The sequence below is a fragment of the Exophiala mesophila genome (assembly GCF_000836275.1).
Source record: "Exophiala mesophila strain CBS 40295 unplaced genomic scaffold supercont1.2, whole genome shotgun sequence".
Classification (NCBI taxonomy): domain Eukaryota; kingdom Fungi; phylum Ascomycota; class Eurotiomycetes; order Chaetothyriales; family Herpotrichiellaceae; genus Exophiala; species Exophiala mesophila.
Genome location: NW_015622505.1, coordinates 5,218,771 through 5,239,240, shown reverse-complemented (window position 1 = coordinate 5,239,240; position 20,470 = coordinate 5,218,771). Strand labels below are relative to the sequence as shown.

At 51.5% G+C, this 20,470-nt stretch overlaps 7 protein-coding genes across 7 annotated transcripts; 3 read left to right on the top strand and 4 right to left on the bottom strand.

Moving 5' to 3' along the window:
• Positions 1-193: 193 nt before the first annotated feature.
• On the top strand, positions 194-2,746 carry PV10_03597 (uncharacterized protein; the record flags this gene model as incomplete). Its single annotated transcript, XM_016368069.1, has 1 exon — positions 194-2,746. One exon carries the CDS (start codon positions 194-196, stop codon positions 2,744-2,746), a length of 2,553 nt encoding a protein of 850 aa, XP_016227587.1.
• Positions 2,747-3,626: 880 nt separating this feature from the next.
• On the top strand, positions 3,627-5,079 carry PV10_03596 (uncharacterized protein; the record flags this gene model as incomplete). Its single annotated transcript, XM_016368068.1, has 3 exons — positions 3,627-3,672; positions 3,737-4,548; positions 4,606-5,079. 3 exons carry the CDS (start codon positions 3,627-3,629, stop codon positions 5,077-5,079), a joined length of 1,332 nt encoding a protein of 443 aa, XP_016227586.1.
• A 408-nt stretch (positions 5,080-5,487) lies between these two features.
• PV10_03595 (uncharacterized protein) lies at positions 5,488-8,844 on the bottom strand. The gene has a single exon (XM_016368067.1). The coding sequence runs from the start codon at positions 8,728-8,730 to the stop codon at positions 5,554-5,556; it is 3,177 nt and encodes a 1,058-aa protein (XP_016227585.1). The 5' UTR covers positions 8,731-8,844; the 3' UTR covers positions 5,488-5,553.
• Positions 8,845-9,131: 287 nt separating this feature from the next.
• PV10_03594 (uncharacterized protein) lies at positions 9,132-10,868 on the bottom strand (the record flags this gene model as incomplete). The annotated part of the gene is made up of 1 exon (XM_016368066.1): positions 9,132-10,868. The coding sequence occupies one exon, from the start codon at positions 10,866-10,868 to the stop codon at positions 9,132-9,134; it is 1,737 nt and encodes a 578-aa protein (XP_016227584.1).
• A 302-nt stretch (positions 10,869-11,170) lies between these two features.
• PV10_03593 (uncharacterized protein) lies at positions 11,171-13,111 on the top strand (the record flags this gene model as incomplete). The annotated part of the gene is made up of 2 exons (XM_016368065.1): positions 11,171-12,151; positions 12,212-13,111. The coding sequence occupies 2 exons, from the start codon at positions 11,171-11,173 to the stop codon at positions 12,908-12,910; spliced, it is 1,680 nt and encodes a 559-aa protein (XP_016227583.1). The 3' UTR covers positions 12,911-13,111.
• A 306-nt stretch (positions 13,112-13,417) lies between these two features.
• PV10_03592 (uncharacterized protein) lies at positions 13,418-15,188 on the bottom strand. Its single transcript, XM_016368064.1, has one exon. The coding sequence runs from the start codon at positions 14,802-14,804 to the stop codon at positions 14,004-14,006; it is 801 nt and encodes a 266-aa protein (XP_016227582.1). The 5' UTR covers positions 14,805-15,188; the 3' UTR covers positions 13,418-14,003.
• A 2,773-nt stretch (positions 15,189-17,961) lies between these two features.
• On the bottom strand, positions 17,962-20,217 carry PV10_03591 (uncharacterized protein). Its single transcript, XM_016368063.1, has one exon. The coding sequence runs from the start codon at positions 20,046-20,048 to the stop codon at positions 18,108-18,110; it is 1,941 nt and encodes a 646-aa protein (XP_016227581.1). The 5' UTR covers positions 20,049-20,217; the 3' UTR covers positions 17,962-18,107.
• Between the last annotated feature and the right edge of the window lie 253 nt (positions 20,218-20,470).

Sequence of the window (20,470 nt, the reverse complement as noted above, 5' to 3'; positions counted from 1 at the left end):
TCGGTCCTCCTTCATGGTCCCCTCCGCACTTTTGCTTTAGCAGCTGACCCAGCCGAATACGTCACCTTCCCCCTACTCCTAAAGAAAATCGCCGGCCACGAGTCGGTTGCGCAGGACGTATTGCCCTCGTTCTCTTCGCTACTTCTATTGCAATTAGACAAACCCCTGACTTATTGAGGACGGGAATCTCATCATGGATCTCGACTCTCTCAATCAAACCAACCACCTCACACCTTACTCGCCCACCGACAAGAAAGATCAGCGTCCATCCTCACCAACACAGTCGCGCGCTCCGCCTGCACCTTTCGTACCTCCCACTACCATGACCGATGGGGTCCCTCCCTCTACTTCTACCTCTACTACTGCCATGACCTCCAATCCCACCGATCCGCTGGCCTCAACAGTGACCTCTCCTTCTGCTACTGGTCCCCGCCTCAACCCCCGAAGCTGCATCACTTGTCGTCGTCGCAAGGTTCGCTGCAGTAAGGCAAACCCCTGCGCCAACTGCGACCGCGCAGGCATTGAGTGTATTTTCCCAGGCCCAGGCCGCGCTCCCCGCAAACCTCGAAAACCGCCTGATGCAGAGCTGCTGGCCAGACTGAGGAAATTGGAAGGGGTGGTGCACAGCCTGGGTGCGCAAGTGGACTCAGATGGTCCCGCAGTCAATACGAGTGTGAAATGGGATAGAAACACCAGTGGTTCGCCGCTGTTTGGCCAGGTGGGAACGGGCGCAGACACCAGACCGCACCAGATCGACTCCCCGTTGTCAGATCGGTCAGCAACCGCCACAGGTGACGGAGGCAAGAGATCATCGCTAGGCGAGAAACAGGTGGGGAGACTGGTGGTCAGCGACGACCGCAGTCGCTATGTGACAAATGCCTTCTGGACTGCCATGAGTGACGAAATTGCAGAGATGCGGGACCTCTTGGATGGCTCAGAAACCGAGGACGAAGACGAGACCATAGTGCCCGAGTCGGAGCGCCATTCCCAGTCCAGCCACCAAGCCTTTATCTTCGGCTATTCGTCCACCATGGTCGACCTGAGGAGTTTACATCCCACTCCCAGCCAGACTTTTATCCTGTGGGAGATCTTCAAGGAGAATGTTGACCCCGTTGTTCGTGTCCTGCACCGGCCCACGGCCAGGACCATCCTCATGAATGCCGTGAGCAACCTGGATCGATTGTCGAAACAAGCCGAGGCCCTACTCTTCTCCATGTATTTGGGGGCCGTTGTTAGCTGCACCCCGAAACAATGTCAGGAACTCCTCGACGATGACCAGCAGTCACTGATCAAGAGATATCGCTTTGCCACCGAGCAGGCCCTGGCCCGTGCCGATCTATTGAACAGCAACAGTCTCATGTGCATGCAGGCCTTTTGCCTCTTTCTCGTCTTTGTCCGGCATTGCGACGACTCTCGCGTCGTGTGGTCCTTGGTGGGGTTGGCCATACACCTTGCCCAAGCTTTGGGAATTCACCGGGATGGTCCCAAGTTCGGCTTGAACCCTTTCGACACCGAAATGAGACGGCGACTATGGTGGCAGTTGACCGTCCTGGACAATCGATCCGCCGAAGATCAAGGCACAGATCCCACCTTTATGGAGCAATGTCATGACACAAAGATTCCTCTCAACATTGACGATGAAGATATCTGGCCGGGGATGCAGGATCCCCCCCAAGAGCACATGACTGCCACAGAGATGACCTTCTGTCTGGTCCGGTACGAACTGAATAGCCTTTCCAGGCGGCTGAACTACTCCCGGCCTGGCTATGGTCACGTTCGAGGCATGCCGGAGATGTCCTTGGACGACCAGAAGAGGTTGATTGACGAGACCCAGCAAAGACTCGAAGACAGGTATTTGCGCCACTGCAATCTAGATCGCCCTATCCACTGGGTTACTGTTACCGTCACCAGGTTGATTCTGGCCAAGCTCCGCTTAATGGTCGATCATTTTCATACCTCAGGGACTGATTCTCCACAGAACACACTGCCCGAGATCCGTGAGCAAGTCTTTGTCACCTCTGTCGAAATGATTGAATCGATCCACACCCTTGAGAGTACCGCGCTTACGGCCAGATGGAGCTGGCTGTTCAGGACACACATGCAATGGCAATCAGTTGCATTCGTCCTGTCTGAACTATGCGTCCAACCCCAGGGACCTCATGTTGAGCGTGCATGGAAAGCCATCGAGTCGGTTTACGATGAGGAGCTCGGGAAAGCGACCCATCAAAAGGGCATGCTGTGGAAGCCACTCCGCCACTTGATGTCCCGAGCCAAGATGATGCGGGCAAAACAACAGCCTATGCCCAAACCAGGCTCGCAAGACGCATTGGGCCAGGACATGATTTTTCCTCACATGTCCTCTTCGACACCGATGCAACACTTTATGCGCCAGTATCCCAATAACATTTTGTCCAGCGCCATGGAAGCATTCGGTATGGATCTGGACGAAGCTGGGCCACCCTCCAACCCAGTCCCAGTCTCCAAGACCTCATCGTCAGTCCGTCGACCGTACATCGAAGGCGCATCAATGACACCTGGGACAAGCGTGGATGACAGTCTAGCGTCTCTGGACCCCACATCCATAGACGAGATCTACCCACGTGATAAAATGGTCACGTCCAACATCAACCTGGCACCGAGTAATGCCATGTTCGATTTTGGCTGGACACCAACGCTGGTCGACGGTGTCGATGTCCGGGAACCTTATCAGCGATATCTCATGAACGCAGCAGAGGAGTGGTTCTGACGTGATGCGAAGTGCAGTACTGAAACAGGGTCAGCGTTGTACTCCCCGGCATCCGTTCAATGCATGTTCTGTCTCTCACTGTCGCTTGGAGGAGGTTTGACGACGTAGGCGATGCGATACACAAGCATGAGTGTCTATTTCGGGACCACCACCGCCAACGAAGCGCAGTCGATAGTCGCGCATCGAGGGCTTTGGCGAATCAATCAGGAGACAATACTCGGTACTCAAGTCCAAACTCTTAGCTTCGGTGCCCGAACGTGTCTGAGGCTGCTGACCAATGGCAGCCTGCATGATTCGCTCTTCCTGTTTCGAGGCGGCGTCTTAGACAGGCGGGAGGGGCCCTCGGCCCTTGATGGAGATTAATGCTAAGCTTATTCAGGGCATGCCACAAGCCAAGCCACCCCGCAAGTGGTCTAAAAAGAGCCTAAACGGAGCCTGTAACGCATCCTCCAAGGGCGCTAATCTCCAGGAGTCACCGTGCCCTTTCAGCTCCAGCCGCCAGATGCCATTTTGAAACTCGCCCTGCACATCAACAAGACCCCTAAAGACTTTATCCAAATGCTGTCTCGCTGTCTGATTCTTACGACGCAAGACGCATACGAATACTTTAGGTAGGGGCCGTGGAGTCAGTTCAACGGTCAGCTTGGGGTCCGTTCTTCGTTTGACAACATCATTTCACTCCTTCTGGATTGCCTGCGCTCCTGCTACTTTTTGGCCACTCTGCTCCTTCATTCCTGCCTCCAACTGATTCATGCACACAACAAACTATTTCACTTCTTCCTTGCGTCCAACTTGACTGCGATTGTGATTCTGATCCGCTGCTGACCTTGACGAGCCGTGTGGTTAATTATCCTCGACGGGCACGCGTCCCAGATTCATCATGGTCAACATCTCGTCACTCTCAAAGATTTTGGTCGCCGTCTCTCGTATGTGGAAAATCTATCCCTCGCTGATGCTCTGAACGCACCTCTTGTTAACCAACACCTACAGCTCTCCTCCTCACAACACAAGCAGCAGTTCCTCAGTCTACCTGGGTAGGCCAACCAGGAACCAACCGCAATCCTGATCCCAATGCCAACCTCACCTTCGCCATCAATGTCCCATCAGGGAACTCCAATGAACTCTTCTTCCATCTGTCCTCGCCTGCTGCACACTCATATGCTGCCTTTGGTATTGGGACCAGAATGCAAAATTCACTCATGTTTATCGCGTATGCCTCTGGAGATGGCAAAAATGTTACCCTAAGCCCCCGACTAGCCACCGGAAATTCCCAACCCAGATACACCGACAACGTCGAGGTTCAGGTCCTGTCCGGCAGTGGTATCATTGATGGCAATTATGTTGTCAATGCCAAGTGCTCAAACTGTCGCACATGGAGCGGTGGCAGTGTAGATGTCACAAACAGCAATGTCAATATGATCTGGGCTATTGGTCCAGAAGGCGAAATCGACAGCGATAATGTTGAAGCCAACATTCAACAACATCGCACCTACAGTTCATTCACCCTGGATTTCGCCGCCGCCACTGGAGAAGCTGGCGTCCCTATCCCTCAAGCATCCTCTGATAACACCGAGGTCATTGGTGGTCCAAACAGTGGCCAGGGCTTTGGTGGTCGTGGCGGCACCACTGCCTTCCACGCCTTCATCTTGGTGGCTGCTTTCTTGGTGGTATTCCCAACAGGTTTCCTCTTTTTACGCGTTTTTGAAAAAGTAGTTCTCCATTGGGCTGTCCAGTCACTCGCGTTGGTCATGTCTGCCGTTGGCGTCGGTTTGGGGGTGTCCATCAGCAAGAATCGCGGCATTGTAAGACGAATATACCACTTCTCCCCGTCCAAAGTTACTTACTGACATGTCCTGCAGAGTCCGGATTTAAATCATTACCATCAAATCTTGGGCTTCGTCGTCTTAGGATTGCTTCTCATGACATGGGGCATTGGTCTTTCAGCGCACATGGTCTTCCGCCGAACTGGCAAACCAGCCAAATTTATGATCGGCCATCGCATCCTAGGTCCGGCGACCATGGGTCTAGGGCTCGGCAACTGCTTTGTCGGATTCCGCTTCGCTTCCAACACTCGAGCTGCCATTATCCTCTTGGTCGCTGCAATCATCATGATTGTTGGCATTGGCGTTGTCCTGTTCTTTGTCCGCCGTCGCAAGATGCGCAAGGCCGCTATGAACACCCCCGCTGCCTTTAATTTCCGCGAGGGTCAGATGAATACTGCACCTCCACCTGCGCCGTATGGACCTAATAGTCCTGCCATGCCACATTACGGACAAGGAGGAATTCCTTTGCAGAGCTATCAGAACAATCAACCACCGCCGACATATCGTTGATTGTGTATACATGAAACGAACGTGGACATGATGTACATCTTTTCTGACGATTTCAAGGGGCATAACGCACGGACGAATGGATTTGGGTAGCGAACTGCGTTGGTTTTTGGTAGGCCCACATATCTTTGACAGTCTCAGAGGTCTATTCGCTCTCTGAGCAACATATTTTGAAGCATGGGAAATGATCATCATTTCTCGATATGGCCATCTCCGTTGCCCACGCGAGTAGAATGCGCCCCCACGGATTGCGATCATCGCCAGCTATTTTCCCTTCTTACGGACTCGAGCGCATTGTGAATGGATTGCTTAAAATCCGGATGTATTTACACCCTGCAGCATTCGTACCATTTTAATTTGCAAGCGATTTTCGTCCCAAGCAGTCTCACATGGATGGTTTATGGTCTAACACGGGTGGGCAATTCTTCTTTTCTACCTAGCCAACTAACATGTCGACACCGAATTGCCTGGTCAACTCTACAACTCTGCCAAACTCAGCTCCTCAGCGAGCCCAATTCTTAAAGCCCTTACCACATCCCTTCCTTTGACGTTCTCGTCGCTAAACCTGGCTCGCCAGTCCCATCCTCTGCCGTTTACCTGTTGCTTGGCCCCTGAACTTTTGCCTGGTTGACGGACCAGAACACCGCTGCTCATCGCGCTATTCCCGCCGCCGACAGTAGCACCAGCACCTCCAGTGCGGCCGCTGCTGCCACTCTCGGCCATCAGCATCTCACTCCCCATCATGCTGAAGCTGAAATTGGAATTAGTGCCTGAAGACATACTCTTCTTGAGCATCGCGTGGGGCGATGGAGGCTGAGAGCCGTGATAGTTCCTCAGTGAAGCTTGGAGGCATTCTTCTGTTGCGTCGTAGACTCGAGAGGACACAGTGGAAAGATCCTCGATTGCTGCGAGAAGCGCATATATCTGAGTTGTCGTCAGGACTGACGTGCCCGAGTCGGACGACTTGGCCAATAAGGCTGTGGCCTCTCCTAGCAAGGCAAGGAGTCCGTCAACTTGAATAGCCGATTGTCGATCCGGGTCGTACAGACCGCCGTAGATGCTGTCGGCAGCGGACTCGATCGCTGCAATGAGGGTCTTGGCGGCGGCCCGCCGGCGATCTTTGGGCCGAAGTCCTGATGGTGCCTGGTTTGCAGTCGTTTGCGACGGGACGCTCGTATCTTCATCTCGCAGGGAGTAGAATCGGCGGAGACAGGCGTAGCCAACGATGTAGAACTGAAGCAGCTCGGCGGCCTGTGGATCCATGTCGGCAATTTCAGACAAGGCTGTCTTAGGGTTCGACACAAGATGTGAAAGACTGGAGTCGATTTCATCTTGTGTTGGATATGCACGAGATTGGACAATGGAGTAACTGACGAGGACATCCACCAACTGTCGAATTTTATTTGGTGAATGACTCCTTGCGTACGCAAGTAGCGCTGTACCGTATTCGGTGGTGTTGTTGACCAAGAAGTCCCCGAAGCGATCCGAGACTTTGCATGCTTCTTCTGGAAGCCCCAAGTCTGAGCATAGATTGGTGAGCTTTTCCGCTCGCTCTTGGGTGACGACGTCGAGTTGGTCAAGGAACCGACTGACGGTGGCATGCATCAATTCTTGGTCGTCCATCCTCGTGATTAGCGAGATCGCGATCTCCCAACCCTCGACTGTGGCTCCGTTTGACAGGTTGAGCTCAGCCTTGTCAAAGATGGCCTCGGAATATCCTAAAATAATGTCGTCTTTAGTGATGGCCTGCTTCGACGTTCCGTAACTGAGAACCATCAAGTCATCATCATTCAAACCTCCGGCCTTTGCTGGAGTCTCGCCCTCAAGCCATCCTGCATACGTACCGACCTCGGCGATGGCCTCTGTGACAGTCTGGGACAATGTTCGTATGATGACAAGAGCACCCTGAATATTACCTTGCAGAATGTTTCCAAGTCCAACTTCAACTGGTGATAAGGTATTCATTCGAAGCTCTGAAGTCTTGGCTTCAGGCGATGTGACCGACAAGAATGCAGCTTGTAAACGCTGGAGATAGGGATTGATCTCGCTGTCGATGGCATCGGTTAGGTTGTTAGCCCTACTGACATCAAAACTCCATTGTGCCACTGCGGCTTCGGCTGTACCATCCCACCAAATGGTCAAAGATGTGACTGCTTCTAACCAATCCTGGGACTGTTGGACAATCTCTTCGGCACTCCCGAGTAGAATGTTGTAGATGATCTTCAAACCTGTGTAGATGGACCAGGGAATTGTCGATGTTGACTTTCGGCCAAGTTTGGCGAGGAGCGTGGTGGCTGGTTTCCGAATGCCAAAGTTCTCAGCCTCGAAAGAGACATCATCATCTTCCAGTGTATTGTTGAGATCATTCAAATAGTCCAGTTCTGCTTCCACCCGGGTTCTGTACAAATCCCATTCCACTCCTGCGACATTCCAGTCATTTGTTTGATAAGCTGGGCACATGTTGAGGACTTCTCGTGCACGATAAATGACACTCTGAGTAGACTGTAGCTGAGCACCCTTGTATCCAGGTTGTTCGCTACCATCATCGATAGCGGTAGCAGCGTATTTGAAATCAGCATCTGCAAATAACTGAATGACTTGGTGGAACTTGCCCCGCAAGACTAAACTCTGCGCCACACCCCAAAAGACACTGCTCGCAGTGCTGTTCGGAGTGTAGGTTGTCACATCTCGGGCCAGGTCATCATAAGAGATGTGGTACTGATCTAACCAATCAAGAAGAACTTTAGGGGTGGGTTCAAGGCTACCATCTTGTGCGTATGGTGGATGTCGTAGAGTGAATAAGAGAGAAGCCAGGAAATTTGCTTTTGTGAAGAGTGGCGATGCTGCTGGAGGGCCTATTGCTTCGCCATCGAAAGTAGGTCGAGATATGTCTGCAAATGAGCGCCATTCTTGAGCAAGAGACTGCGCATAGTGGGTTACAGCCTCACGGGCCTGATTACTGTTCTTCAAGTATTGCAGTTGGGCGTCCAATGATCGTAGTAATTGTTCGGTCTGCAGTATGACATCGTCTGACTCGGTAACTGGCGCAGGACGCGACCTCGATGCCAAATCTCGCGCCAGGTTAGCGACAATAGTATCGTCTCCTTTGTAGGGCAAGGTGGTAATTCTGGTACTTCTCAGCGACCTTTTGAAGTTGGGAGCCGAGAGACGAGATTGTCCTAGACTATTGGCACTGATCGTACTAAATTTCATCAACGAAGGCATTTGGTTGATCGACTGGAACGCGGGTAAAGTGGCATTTGTCTGGTCCTCGTAGTCGACATCCTCATCCATATCTTCTTCATCTTGGAACTCATGATCATATTGGTCCGTGTACTCAGATGCTTGGGAGGTGGCGAAGGAGCTATGAAAGGGTCGGTTCGACGACGAGGCAGGATTTCCAGTATTGGCGTGAGGGATGGCATGAGATTCTTCTCGAGGGAAGGGCGACGTCTTGTCGGGCTTGGAGAACTGTAGCTTGCTGATACCGGTACCAAAAGTAGAGCTCCCAAAGATCTGCGACGGCGGAGGTGCGATAGGAGTAGTACTGGGGAGTTGGGTAGAGAAAAGGGTGTTGCGCTGAGGTGGTTGTTGTGATCCTCTTCCTGGGGTCGAGTCAACACTGGAGGAAAAGTCGGCGGTAAATCGATTCATTGTGCCGATTTGGATGAAAGAATGTTTCGAAAGGACAGGCTACACAATCATTTTGATTATGTCTTGGTTTGCAAACTGCACAAGCAAGCCTGTGCTGGGGATGTCTGTGTCAACATTGATCGCAGTTGACACGCCTGGGACTCAGATTCAATTCTGGGGAACGCGTTACTTCTGGAATTTGTGCATGAAGTCTGATCGCCCAATCACAGTCGAGGAAGTCGATCACGTGATATAAATTTGGTGAACTACCGCGTGCCTGTCTTCAACCAGGACATTACTTTATAGTCTTCTATGATGGGGTTCTTCTGTTGGCTCCATCGCCATCGATAAGACAAGATAATCCCAATAATCATTTCGTTCGTCGTGTTGGCGTATACCTGCACACTAAATATTAAAGCTCCTCATTCTATTCCCATTAGTTCGGCCAATTCATCAGGGCTCAAAGTGCTCCTTCTCCTTGCCGCTCTTTTGGTGCCTTGTCGAGCTTGTTTTCTTTTCTGTCCTATTGGCATCTCTAGAAGCCTCGCTTGAGCTTCCAATGCTTCAGTCTCGATTGCAGCCAGCTTCTCAGGAATGGAGGGCGCAATCCCTGCCCGCTCCATGTGCAAGCCACTAGAATTGTTGGCGCGATTCTTTTTGGTCGTCTTGTTGGAGATTTCTCTATGGTGGTACTCCTGTGGTGAGATATTCTCGACGTCCCCAAGCTCGTTGTGAAGAGGCCAGACCCCGTCGTCCTCCTCCAAACCATCGTGCGGTGCAGTCAGCGGCGCAGCTGGTTGTCCGTTATAGCTAACGGGCTGCAAAGGTCGTACAGGGCGTCCCATCACACCAGATCGTCGAGAAACAGAAGCTCTTCGCTTGGAAGGTGGCTCTGGAGGTATTTCGAGATCTGATTCCTGCAACTCATCTTCGACGATTTGACCGCTTCGATCGTTCTCGGCTTCTTCAGGGACGGAGTCAAGCCCATTCTGCTCATAGAGGATTTGGGAAAGCTCGTCTTCAGCGGCAAAGATTGGCTCTCCGCTTGGGAGGGTAGCTATACTCTTGCCAAACTCCAGGTGCGACAATTCGTCCATTGATTCTTCCAGTCCGTGTTCTGTTCTCCGTCTCCGCCAAGCGTCCATCATCGTTACAGCCTCTTTCCATCTGTTGGCCATCTTCTCCCACCCTGTCCTCAACTTGATGATTTCCTCATCTCGTATCTGAACTTCCTCGATTGGGACGAAGGAAGGGTCTCGAAGAATTGTCTGGCAGTGTCTCAAAATCAGACTCATTTGTTCTGCAAGATCAACGCAAGAGACTAAGGAAGAATCTGGCGAGTTTCGCGCTGCTCTTTGCCTGGATTTGCGGTACTGGCCAGGTATCCCGATACCGTCCTCTTGATCTTCCTCACTTCCATCCTCTCCAGCGTCCAGGTTTGTCAGATCCCGAAGTAGGTCCATTGTGTCGGTGATGATTTTTCGTAATTGAACATTCTCCGTACTCGTTTCGTTGACTAGTGCAGCCAAGAAATCCCCCGTCTCCTTCTCCAGACTCCATTCAGCGCTGTCGACATTTTGCCCACGCCCCTTTTCGCGGCTTTTATGTTCTGACTGTAAACTCAGGGTATTTATCCTCATCCCAGAAGCCTCCCTTTTGCCACGCTGCATACTAGTCAGGTGTCCCTTTAGCTTTTCTAGCTCCACATCTCTTTTCCGGACGTCGCTCAAGCACTTTGCCCTGACTTGATCCAATGTGGACTTCATTTTCAACATTTGTTCCTTGAGCTCCTTGGCGTGCGCGTCGGCCTTGCGAGCCACCTCTTTGAGGGTACGTTGTTGTGCTTCGGCAGTGGCAGCGTCGCGGGCCAGCTCCGAGTTCTTCTCCTGCAATCGCTGGAGATCAAGAACGCGTTGGTTTTCGTCAAGGCGGGCATTCTTTACGCTGGACGCGAGAAATTCTCTCTGTTCGGCGTCTTGGTCGCGGCGTAGGACCAGGTCGTGGACGAGATTTATGATGCGAGACATTGTCGCTGAGGTGGATTGACCATCGCGGTCCGGACGAGCGAAATCGATCGATCTGCCATTTGAAAGAAGTCCACGGGCTAGCAATAAGTTGTTCAGATACTGTGATGCCCGTTCCAGGCTTTGCGACTCCATTGTGCAGTGGCTCTGAATAGGTCGACTCGACATGTAGTCAGAGATCAAAGATGCAGTTGCTCAAACCAGTTAGAGGTAAACATATCCGCCAAGGCTCCGGAGAATTGATGTTCCTAGTTGACCACTAGCGTAAGGCTTAATCTACGGAGTAGGCACAATGTATGTACTCCGTACTGGTTCATATGGGATCTACACATTAATGAGTACCACTGTCTATCAGTCACTCTGATCCTCTAAATATTTCAGTCTATCCTTTCTCGGGGCTTGATTTCGATCTATGTCAATGCCTCTGCCTCTTCAATATGCCTGTCTCCCTTGCGACTTTGCTGGAGACGTGTCAAGAACATTTCCGCAAGCGTGAATACACGTCGGCACTTGACGCGTTAGCCACAGCCTTGTGCCGCCCAGAATCCGAGAGGGGGCCAGCCCGCTTACAGATTCTAGATTATCGTATCGCTGTTTATCTCGCTCAAGAGAACAAGGATTCCGCGTTGAAAGATGCCAAGGCGATGATTCGGACAGATCGTACAGATGGACGAGGCTATCTCCGTTGTGGGCAGATTGAGAAGTTGAATGGCAACTTTGTCACCGCCAAAACCTGGTATGAACAGGGCCTGAAGCGGGTGGCTAACGACAGTCGAAAGTATGCTTCACTTCAGAAGCAACTTGAAAAAATTGAAAAGGAAATCGCCCTCCAGGTCTCTCGAGAGAAAGCAACAGACCCGATGACAACACTTCCTATCGAAGTGGCCGAGATCATTCTCTCTTTCCTCTCTTACAACAGTCTCCATCTCCTTTTACGTGTCTCAAAATCATGGAATAGATTTATCCGCACGGTTCGACCATTATCTGACACGCTCAACTACCAAGACACCAGCAAACTAGTCACAACCACTGCACTGCGTGCCACATTGAAAAGACTCAAGTCACCGACGCATGTTATGGCCTACAACCTGTCAGCTCCGGCCGCTCAGTTTCTGTATGATCGGCTCCAGTATACTGAAAATTTCAAATCTCTGGGCACACTGCATCTCCGTATGATGCCAAACTTCAACTTGCCCTTCGAACGATACCCTCTACGAAACATAAATCTTTCTCATCCAAGCCACATCACTCTTTCTTTGGTGTCGCGGATTCTTAAAGGCTGTCCTGAATTAACGTCGGCGGCATTTAGCAGTATCAGGTCTAATTCCCAGACGAGTCCTGCTGCGTGGAGTTTTACTTGCCCCAAACTGGAGAGTCTCATCCTGGCTGGAGTCGTGAACCAGGGTCTACACGTTCCCGTGGGTGTCAACAATGAAGCCATTCATGAATTGGTCATGTTCACTAACTAAACTTTACAGTCGAGTTTTGTTGTCAGCTTGGTCTCCCTCAAGAGGTTGACATTGTCAAAGGTTCGCCTTGAACCGGATCAGGAACACCACCAGGGTCAGATAGACCTTCGTCTCCTGGAATCTTTGCAAATCCTACAGCTAATTGGGCCAAACGTGGCCTCAAAGTTGATACTCCCCCCCTCAATTCAGACATTGAGTCTAGTCACGAGAGCGCTGTTCCCGGAGCCTGTGATAAGTGCCGATATTTGCACCCCTCTCAAAAACTTGCACTATCTCGACATTTCTGATTCGACATGGCCGCCATTCCTGCAGAAAGATCATATGTCAGCAAATCGTGCAAGTCTGAGCGATCTATCGCTTTATTTACATCCGTACGGAGATCGCAAATTTGTGGAACTTACGCTCGCGGGCTGTTTCCAGAACGTTCAGCGTTTATCTTTGGCATGTCAGGCGGTTGAGGACATTGACAGCGGCATGTTCATTGAAGGGTTTCCGGAACTGAGAACCTTGAAACTCCACAGTGCCATGATAACGGGGGTCTTTGTCGTGGATCTGCTGAAGGCACAGACATGCAAAATCCGGGAAATCACTCTCTCCGGGTGTGACAAGGTTTCGAGCGACATTGTTGAATGGGCGGCACACCGTGGGGTTTCTGTGAGCATAACGAAGGCCACAGAGCTTGGGTCCACGCGTCTACGAGAACAGTAGTGTTGTGTTAGGTTGGGGCTTTGATGCGTGTGCCTGATAGCCTTGCACATGGCCTGTTTCTCGGTTGGAGCTGTGGGCGGAATTCAGCATCACGCCAGCCACGGACACCGTTTCACCACTGACGAGCTGCGTATCTCCAGGACTGGACGCTGAAATCGACATGAAATGCCCCCCATGCTCCAACACAGTTTGCATTACCTTGTGGCTAGTTGCCTCTTGCTTCCAACGGTTCAGGCTGTTACTCCCCAACGATGCTCCAACGGTGCCGCACCATCGCTGCGCACAAGCCAGATGCAGCGGCACATCGGAACCATCGAATTTGGCTACCGAATGGAACTCATTTCCGTTCACAATGATTTGGCTTTGGCCCAGGCCAAATTTTAGCGCCCACAAGAGGCTCGAAGCGAAAAGGAGGCGGTCATACTCCGTCACGAGCTAACAGGCTCGTCATACCCGCGAAGTAGTTTTGGGAAATGGTAGATAGTTGGAAAGGATCGTCCAGCTTCAAACCATGCTAAAATTATGTGGACGGCTAAGTCCGTGTCATTATTCATATACTTTGTCTCTATTGATGCTCAATGCAAACTCTCCCCATGACGGCTGCATGCAAAAAGGCACACCCAATTGAACAACGCAATTGCGGCAATAAAGCTTTGCGAACTGAGGGTTTTACAAGTCCCATAGCCGTCAATCCAGTAAAGAGCCAAAAATGTGGCTATGGCATCCATCACCTCTCCATGTTTATACCCCTGAATTGGGATGTAACTTTTGTCCTCTGCAAGTGGCAATCGGAGTGGTCGCCTTTGGATGTGTGGGCGACTAGATGCACCCTCGAGGTGGGTGCGTGAATGATTTTGTCCGAGCGACGAACACCTGGGAGCTGAATGTCTGCGAGATGCGACATCGAGTCATCGAACTTTCCGCTCTTGGAGGTCTTAGAGTTCCAGGCACATGCGAATAATTCGGGGAAGTGGTAATTGAGAAGCAAAACCTAGGTCATGGAATGTAGAACTTCCAGGACTGGCAGAGACCGGTCGATGGAGGCAGCGCTCTGGACGGATGGTGTAGGCAATGAGCGATTTGGTTGGTCGTCTCACAAGATATCCAAATCTTCAAACTCGGCGACCAATGCATCCAACTCCTCCCACGCATTGCTGGGTTCAAAGTCGGTAGGCCTGCTAGCATAACAGCCGACCCAAACATTTCCTTTCTGCTCCCAGCCGCCGAAAAAGCCTGAAACCTCACGCATTTTCTTCCAACCAGATCCCACGTCTTCTGGTGTGCGTCGATAGTCCTCGTCAGAGGCTGGGTCGTAGTCTGGATTCGAGGAGGGCAAGTTAGGGATTTGGTACCATATCCAAAGTGCATCGTCTACGCGCTCAAACTTGACGCGAAGGGATTGCGAAGTCAGGTTATATGGATCAAAGGAGGATGATGGACGAGGTAAGGTAGCGGAAGATGACCAGTCGGCACCACAATTCGAAGTAGCAGCCACGGAGGCGGCCATAAGGTTTCCTCCGGTAAACTCAAGTCCGGCTTTGGCCCACTTACAGGTGGGAAGGTCCACACCAACGACTCGTGAAAAGCGTGAACTCCGGCGGATGTGAGTTGACCGTGGTAGGACTGAGTCGGGGAGCGAGCCAGCGAAGATGACCAAGCCTGCTTGGTCGTAGTTCATGGCAAAATCGGCCGAGACGGTCACTTCAGCCAAGATGAAAGATTGGTGTAGTCGTTTCAGAACCATTGGTGCTGTGGTGTCGTCTTGACATGATCTCTGGCGATGTATGCTAGTATTGGGTGCAGCGTGCAGGGTGAAGTATTCGTGGATGTCTTCGGGTTGTTCGAATTTGCTACCCACATTGACGGCCGTGTATCCAGGACAGGCGAGTTCCATGATTGGCAGTGGTCGCCGACAGTGGCCACGACAATGGCGATGAGACACCCCCCTCAAGTTGTCGTGGAGGCGCACAGCTTGACCAGTACGGACACAACGTGCCAGTCAAGCAGTGCGCTGGTGGCCCTAGAAGCCTCACAGATGAGTCAAGCTCAGGGGCGGGGGTGGCTTGATGGGTGATGTTGCAGATCACAGAAAGTCACCTGGACAACAATTGAATAGATTGCTTGTTGTGAAGATAGAGGATAGATGGACGGGCTAATTGGGATATGATATATGTCGGCGGAGCATAGACGTTATGTAACGGCTGTCAAAGGTGGTTGCCTGGGGGCAACGATGAGGATGAGACAAGTGACAGATGGCAGGGAAGACTGGGAGAAGAAGGAAAACAAAGGAGGCTGTCATGTTTTAAGAGGGTTTGAGACGAAGAGCAAAGGGCACAAAAGGGTAACGAGGCACAAGAACATCCAAGCTCTTTGGAAAGTTCAGCATAGGGCCCGAGCAAGGGCCATTGTGGTGGGCAAGTGGGTGGGCGTGGAGGGAAATGGATTGACGTGGTCAAATTGCCAATAGGAGTTGAGGATGGATGGGTCTTGGGACAAGACCCGATCCACCAAGCCACATGGAGGGAGGTCCGTTCAGGGGGAAAAAGCTACGTGGTTGGTAGCGGCTCGTGGTGACGGCAGCGGACCCATTTATTCAGCCACAGAAGCCGAGAAGGCTCGCCAGGCAAAAAGAGGCATGCCGGAGGAAGGGTTTGGACAGAATTGTTGTTCGGATGGGGGTGGATTGGTGATGGGTGAGATGGTATGGTCAGTAGACGTGATCTGAATCGACCAATGAAACCACAGACAAGGAATTTGGTCACATCAAGCCTTGTCAACGGCGACAGGGCGGACAAGCCAGTCGGCGTGGGCAGTTGCGTGTAGAACCATGCATGGAAGCGAGGCCAGCTGGGATGAATTACCGATTCGGGCTTTCAGGCCATATTGGTGTGCTTACACAAGGTATCAGAGGTCAGATGGTCTGAGAAGCCACCCCTTGGTCTTGAAAAAGTTCAATCGTACCGTTGCAGTTGCAACCGTGACTCGTTTTCTGAGGCCATGTGATGCGAAGGTTGCGACCAACAGACATGCCTAGGTGTGAGTTTGACCAGCTGGAGGCAATGAAGGCGGATCTCTGTCACAAGGGCAAACAGAGACGATGACATGGTTTAGGTTTGGTCAAACGTGCTGCGCCGCTTGACCCATATCTCGAATAGAAGTTCCAGAGGACTTCCAGAGGACTGGTCGAGGATGGTTCCGTGATTTTGAGAGACAAGACTTGACAGAATTGACAGATGGAGTCAGGACTCAGACTTGACGACACAGGGTCCGGTGGCGGGTCAATCGCAAAGGCAAAGGCCATCCGTTGGAGGGCGGGCATGACAAGGCATAACGACATGGGGATGGTATGAGGGAAGCTGAGTTTGGAAGTTTGATGGTGCGGGTGCGGTGTGGTGTGGATGAGATGGATGGCTTGTGGATGGTGCGGGCGAAGACGATGGGATGGAGGATTTGGATGGTGAATGGCGACGCCGCTGTTAGACTAGGTTAGTTGGCACTTGGCTAGCTGCTGCCTAAAAGTCAACAGTCAAGTCATGGCAATTGCTTGGAGCAGGCATGGCAACCCAGCAGGTGCGACTGCGACCACATGTCGGCCAGTGCTCATGCCGGACAAGTGACATCTGAGACACAATGCCCTGCACTGGCGCTCGCTCGATGCCCGGCCCCCTCTACGGAGTACTCTTAGGGCCCCTCGGGCCTGCCATCTTCTTATTTAACTAATGAAGGCCGCTCTTACTACTCCGTACTACCCCCGTGCCACCCACAGGTGGCATTTGCTCTTCAGGGTTGCACGCCCACAAACTCAGTAAGCACGAAAAGGTACCTAAGGCAAGGAGCACGGCCCAATGTCAGTAGTAGTCAGTACTAGGTACCTAAGTATACATACCATCTTACCTTAGGTACCTAGGTACCTTTTAGATGTAACGGGGGTTGGGTACCTTAGGTTGTACTGCGTACTGCTCCAGGGTTGCTGACGCCCTAGCCATAATTACTCGCACCGTCTTTGCATAAGCGCCTTTGCTCACGCAATCTCGAGTCTCAGGCATTCAGCCATCGAGATATCGAGATGGCATTGATAGTCAAAAGCCTCACTCTAGTCCATGTTTCTTTTCAACACAACACCAATAGTCAACCACCTACTCGACTAGAATATGCACCTAGTATAGCATCCGTTCCTTAGCTCTCTCGTCCCGGTCACCCTCCCGACAGGCTGCCACGGCTGCCCAAATATTTCCGACCTGCTTTATGGCTTAATCTTGACTAGCTGGCGATCCATTAACTCGGTAATCGAATGGCAGCCATCTCCGTGAAGAAACTTCCCCCCTCGCATGAAAGGCATCCGTGCGTTCTGGGCATTGTTCATCCAGCTGCAGTCTCAAGTGGCTCACATTGAGCTCGACGTGGCCCGTGTCGATGGGCCATATTGTCCACTACTCCCACTCCCAGCCAGCAGCTTGTTCCGACCGCCTCTTGAATCCTTCCCGGCCATTTGCTCACCACGCTTCGTCATACCCGCCAACCTCTGCTTTGTCGCTCCTAATGGGATCGAGATAATAAGGTATTGACATCAATCAAGTTGAAATCTCCGGGCATTTCCTCCACATACTGACCTCCAGTCACATCACAGTCTTGACCGTTATACCCAAGAATCCTTATCCCCAATTACTGCCCCGTTCAAATTCCCAAAGTCCAGCATGATTTGCGTCGACTGGTGCTCCGACTCGATGGTTCCGGAAGAACTCGTCAAGAGCCAGCCTTTCCTTTGCCGATCCCTAACGCGCACGGTTCAAAGGTTTGCATCTCATTGAATTCCAAAAAATCAACGCCGCACGCGCCGCACGGAGCCTGCCAATCCCTGAGGCATCACCACTTTGCCTGCAGGTCGATGGCCACTTTAATGACCCTGCACTTTTTCAATATTCACCAGGCCTCCTGCCTAACTAAGCAAGCTTGTGTAAGGATTCAATGCCCGAGGTCACCATGCACCGTATGATACATACATCAACAGGGAAAATCTCCTCAATGGTTGACCGCTTGATAAGCGCAGGGCTCTTGGATCATTCAAGCCTTAAATTCCATGTATGCGTAGGACATCGTGTGGAGCATTCTACGACGGTGGTTTACCTACATTGGTCTGCAGCAACCGTGCACTATCCACCCTTGCTCCTTGCTCCCTGCTCCCGTCGAATTCTATCTATCATTTCTTCCCTTTGGCCTTTTTCTTCTTGCTGCTACCTCCACTTGCACCTCCTGTGACGCTGGTGGCGGTCGCTCTGGCATCAATGTTCAAATCTTCGTTCACCACACCCCCTTGAGTTTTGTCATCCCCTCCTCCACGCTTGCCCTTCCTCTTCCCCTTTGGAGGCCGGTAGTAACTTCGGTCCTTCATGGGCATCCATCTCTCCGGGTCGGGCTTCTTGCTCGCATCGTAATCTTTGGGCAATTTAGACGCTCGTTGTCGTTTGCGCTTGCCGTTGCCGCCGTCGATAGCTTTGCGTTTCCTCGTTCGACCCAATTGAGCAATTGCAAGTGCGTTAGACGACTGAGGTATACCTGCCTTTTCCAATGCATCCACATCGATCCCGCGGATCAATTCCTCCGTTGGTGTCAACTTGTCTGCATCACCTTGCACAGCGGACAAATCTCCATTCACGTGTGATGCAACATATCCAGCAATTGTCGCCCGGTCTGCCGGTTGCTCTTCTTGAAGTTTTTCAAAAATGACCATTGCTTCTCGTGTCTCCTCGGGATTCTGCGATTCCAACAATGAGATCCCCGCCGCGCTAAGTAATCTGATAGGTGGATTTGCTTTGGTCCTCCAGTACGAAGCAGCTTTGGCCAATTCTTGCTTGACTCGTGACTTTTGTCCTCGTTGCTTGAGCAAGGCAATGTAGAGGCTGACAAGGGTTGGGTTGAACCTGATGTCCTGTTCAGACACTCCCAGATCTTGCAGGAATGTCTGCACTAATTCCACTGCAGAGCTCGTGTCTCCTACAAGGATATACAACTGAACTAGGGTGAGGACGAGCCCCGCATCTCGCGGACGTTTCTGAAGGTCGGGCAATATTTTTTTGATAGCAGCTCGGCCAGTCTCATTTCTGGCTCGAGCCATCGCTTGGAATGATGATGTCAAAATTGTCCCAGGGTCTAAGGTAGATGAAGGTTTCTTCGTCGAAGCCTGAGCCGTAAAGGAAACAATGCCGTCAAACTTGAAATTCTGCAAGTCTAAAGTAGTCTTGTTGGACGCTAGCGGAATGCTTTGGAATGAGAAGAGTTTGTCGTGCGAGGGGATTTCCTTCGTTGACGTAAACGCTTTGTATGCAAGAAATGGGTTGTCCAAGGGTTTTGTGAGCAGCATGTTGTTCTGTCCAATCTTTTGGGTCGATGCGTCCGATGCGTCTTGAAGATTGATTTCACTCGCGACCTGGTCGGCTTCGGCCTCCTTGCCCTGCGACAGGAGAACATATATCTGTTGGACCGCAATCGGGAGAAGCTCATCGAGCTTTTGCTGATCCGTCAGGTCTTCAGAATGCCGACAAAGCTCCTTGGCTCGTCGGAGAAGGACTTCTGCTTGGCCTAGCTCCCCTCTGGCAATGCTGCCACAAGCCGCATTATATGCTGTCTCGAAGGCCTCGAGGTCTTCTCTTGCTGGCTTTCGTATTGACTTTGGATCAACAGCACCAAGCCATTGAGCTTGAGCATCAATGGCGCCTTGGTTTACTCGCAAGTCATACTCTTCCCAGTCAGCGGGCTCGCTCCGGAGAATCTTGTACAGTTTCGAGGTCGAGGTCGCTTCTTCAAGTCGATATCTGGCCTGGGCCTCGATGTGTTGAGCGCCTCTCGTCTTGATAGAAGATGCAATGTCCGCCGCCTCGCTCAGCCTCCCAATTTTATACAAGGCATAGGCATATTCGAGGCTCACTGCCTTCCGAACGTCTTCACCCGCAGATTCCACATGCTTTACAACTTCTTCATAACGGTCAAGCTTAAGGAGGGCAACAGTCTTCACCTGGTGTGCCTGTAGGTCGGATGGTGAGGACTTCAGAGACCTGTTGCTTGCATCCAAGATCTGATCATGGTCGTCAAGCGAGGATTTTTTGAGGATCGAGGAAAGAGAGGAGAGGGAGGAGGTGGCCATGCCGAAGGTGGGCTGTGGCAGATGGAGAGCAGGTCCAAGAGATCAATGCATGCTCTGAGAACGACGATGCAGGCTTGTGAAAGCGGCAGGAACAGTTGTCTCGCGTTCTAACAGCGTCTGGCTTAGGAGATGCCCACTGACAATTGTGATGGCGGGGCGTTGGTATTGCGAAGTGATTGAATAATGACAATATAATGTGACATGGTTGTGCCTCTGCCATGAAATTCCCCGCATGCGCAATCTCAGCGCAAAAAGTGCGCCCCAGTGGTTTTAATTTGGCCGGATATAGTATAGACTACCTTGCCGCTTTATCCAACGGTATCAGATCCAGAACCTGGGTTGTGCACGATGAGGATTCAATTGATGAAACAACATAGGTAAAGATACCTATATTATGCCTGGTAAATGAATAAGGTCTGCCT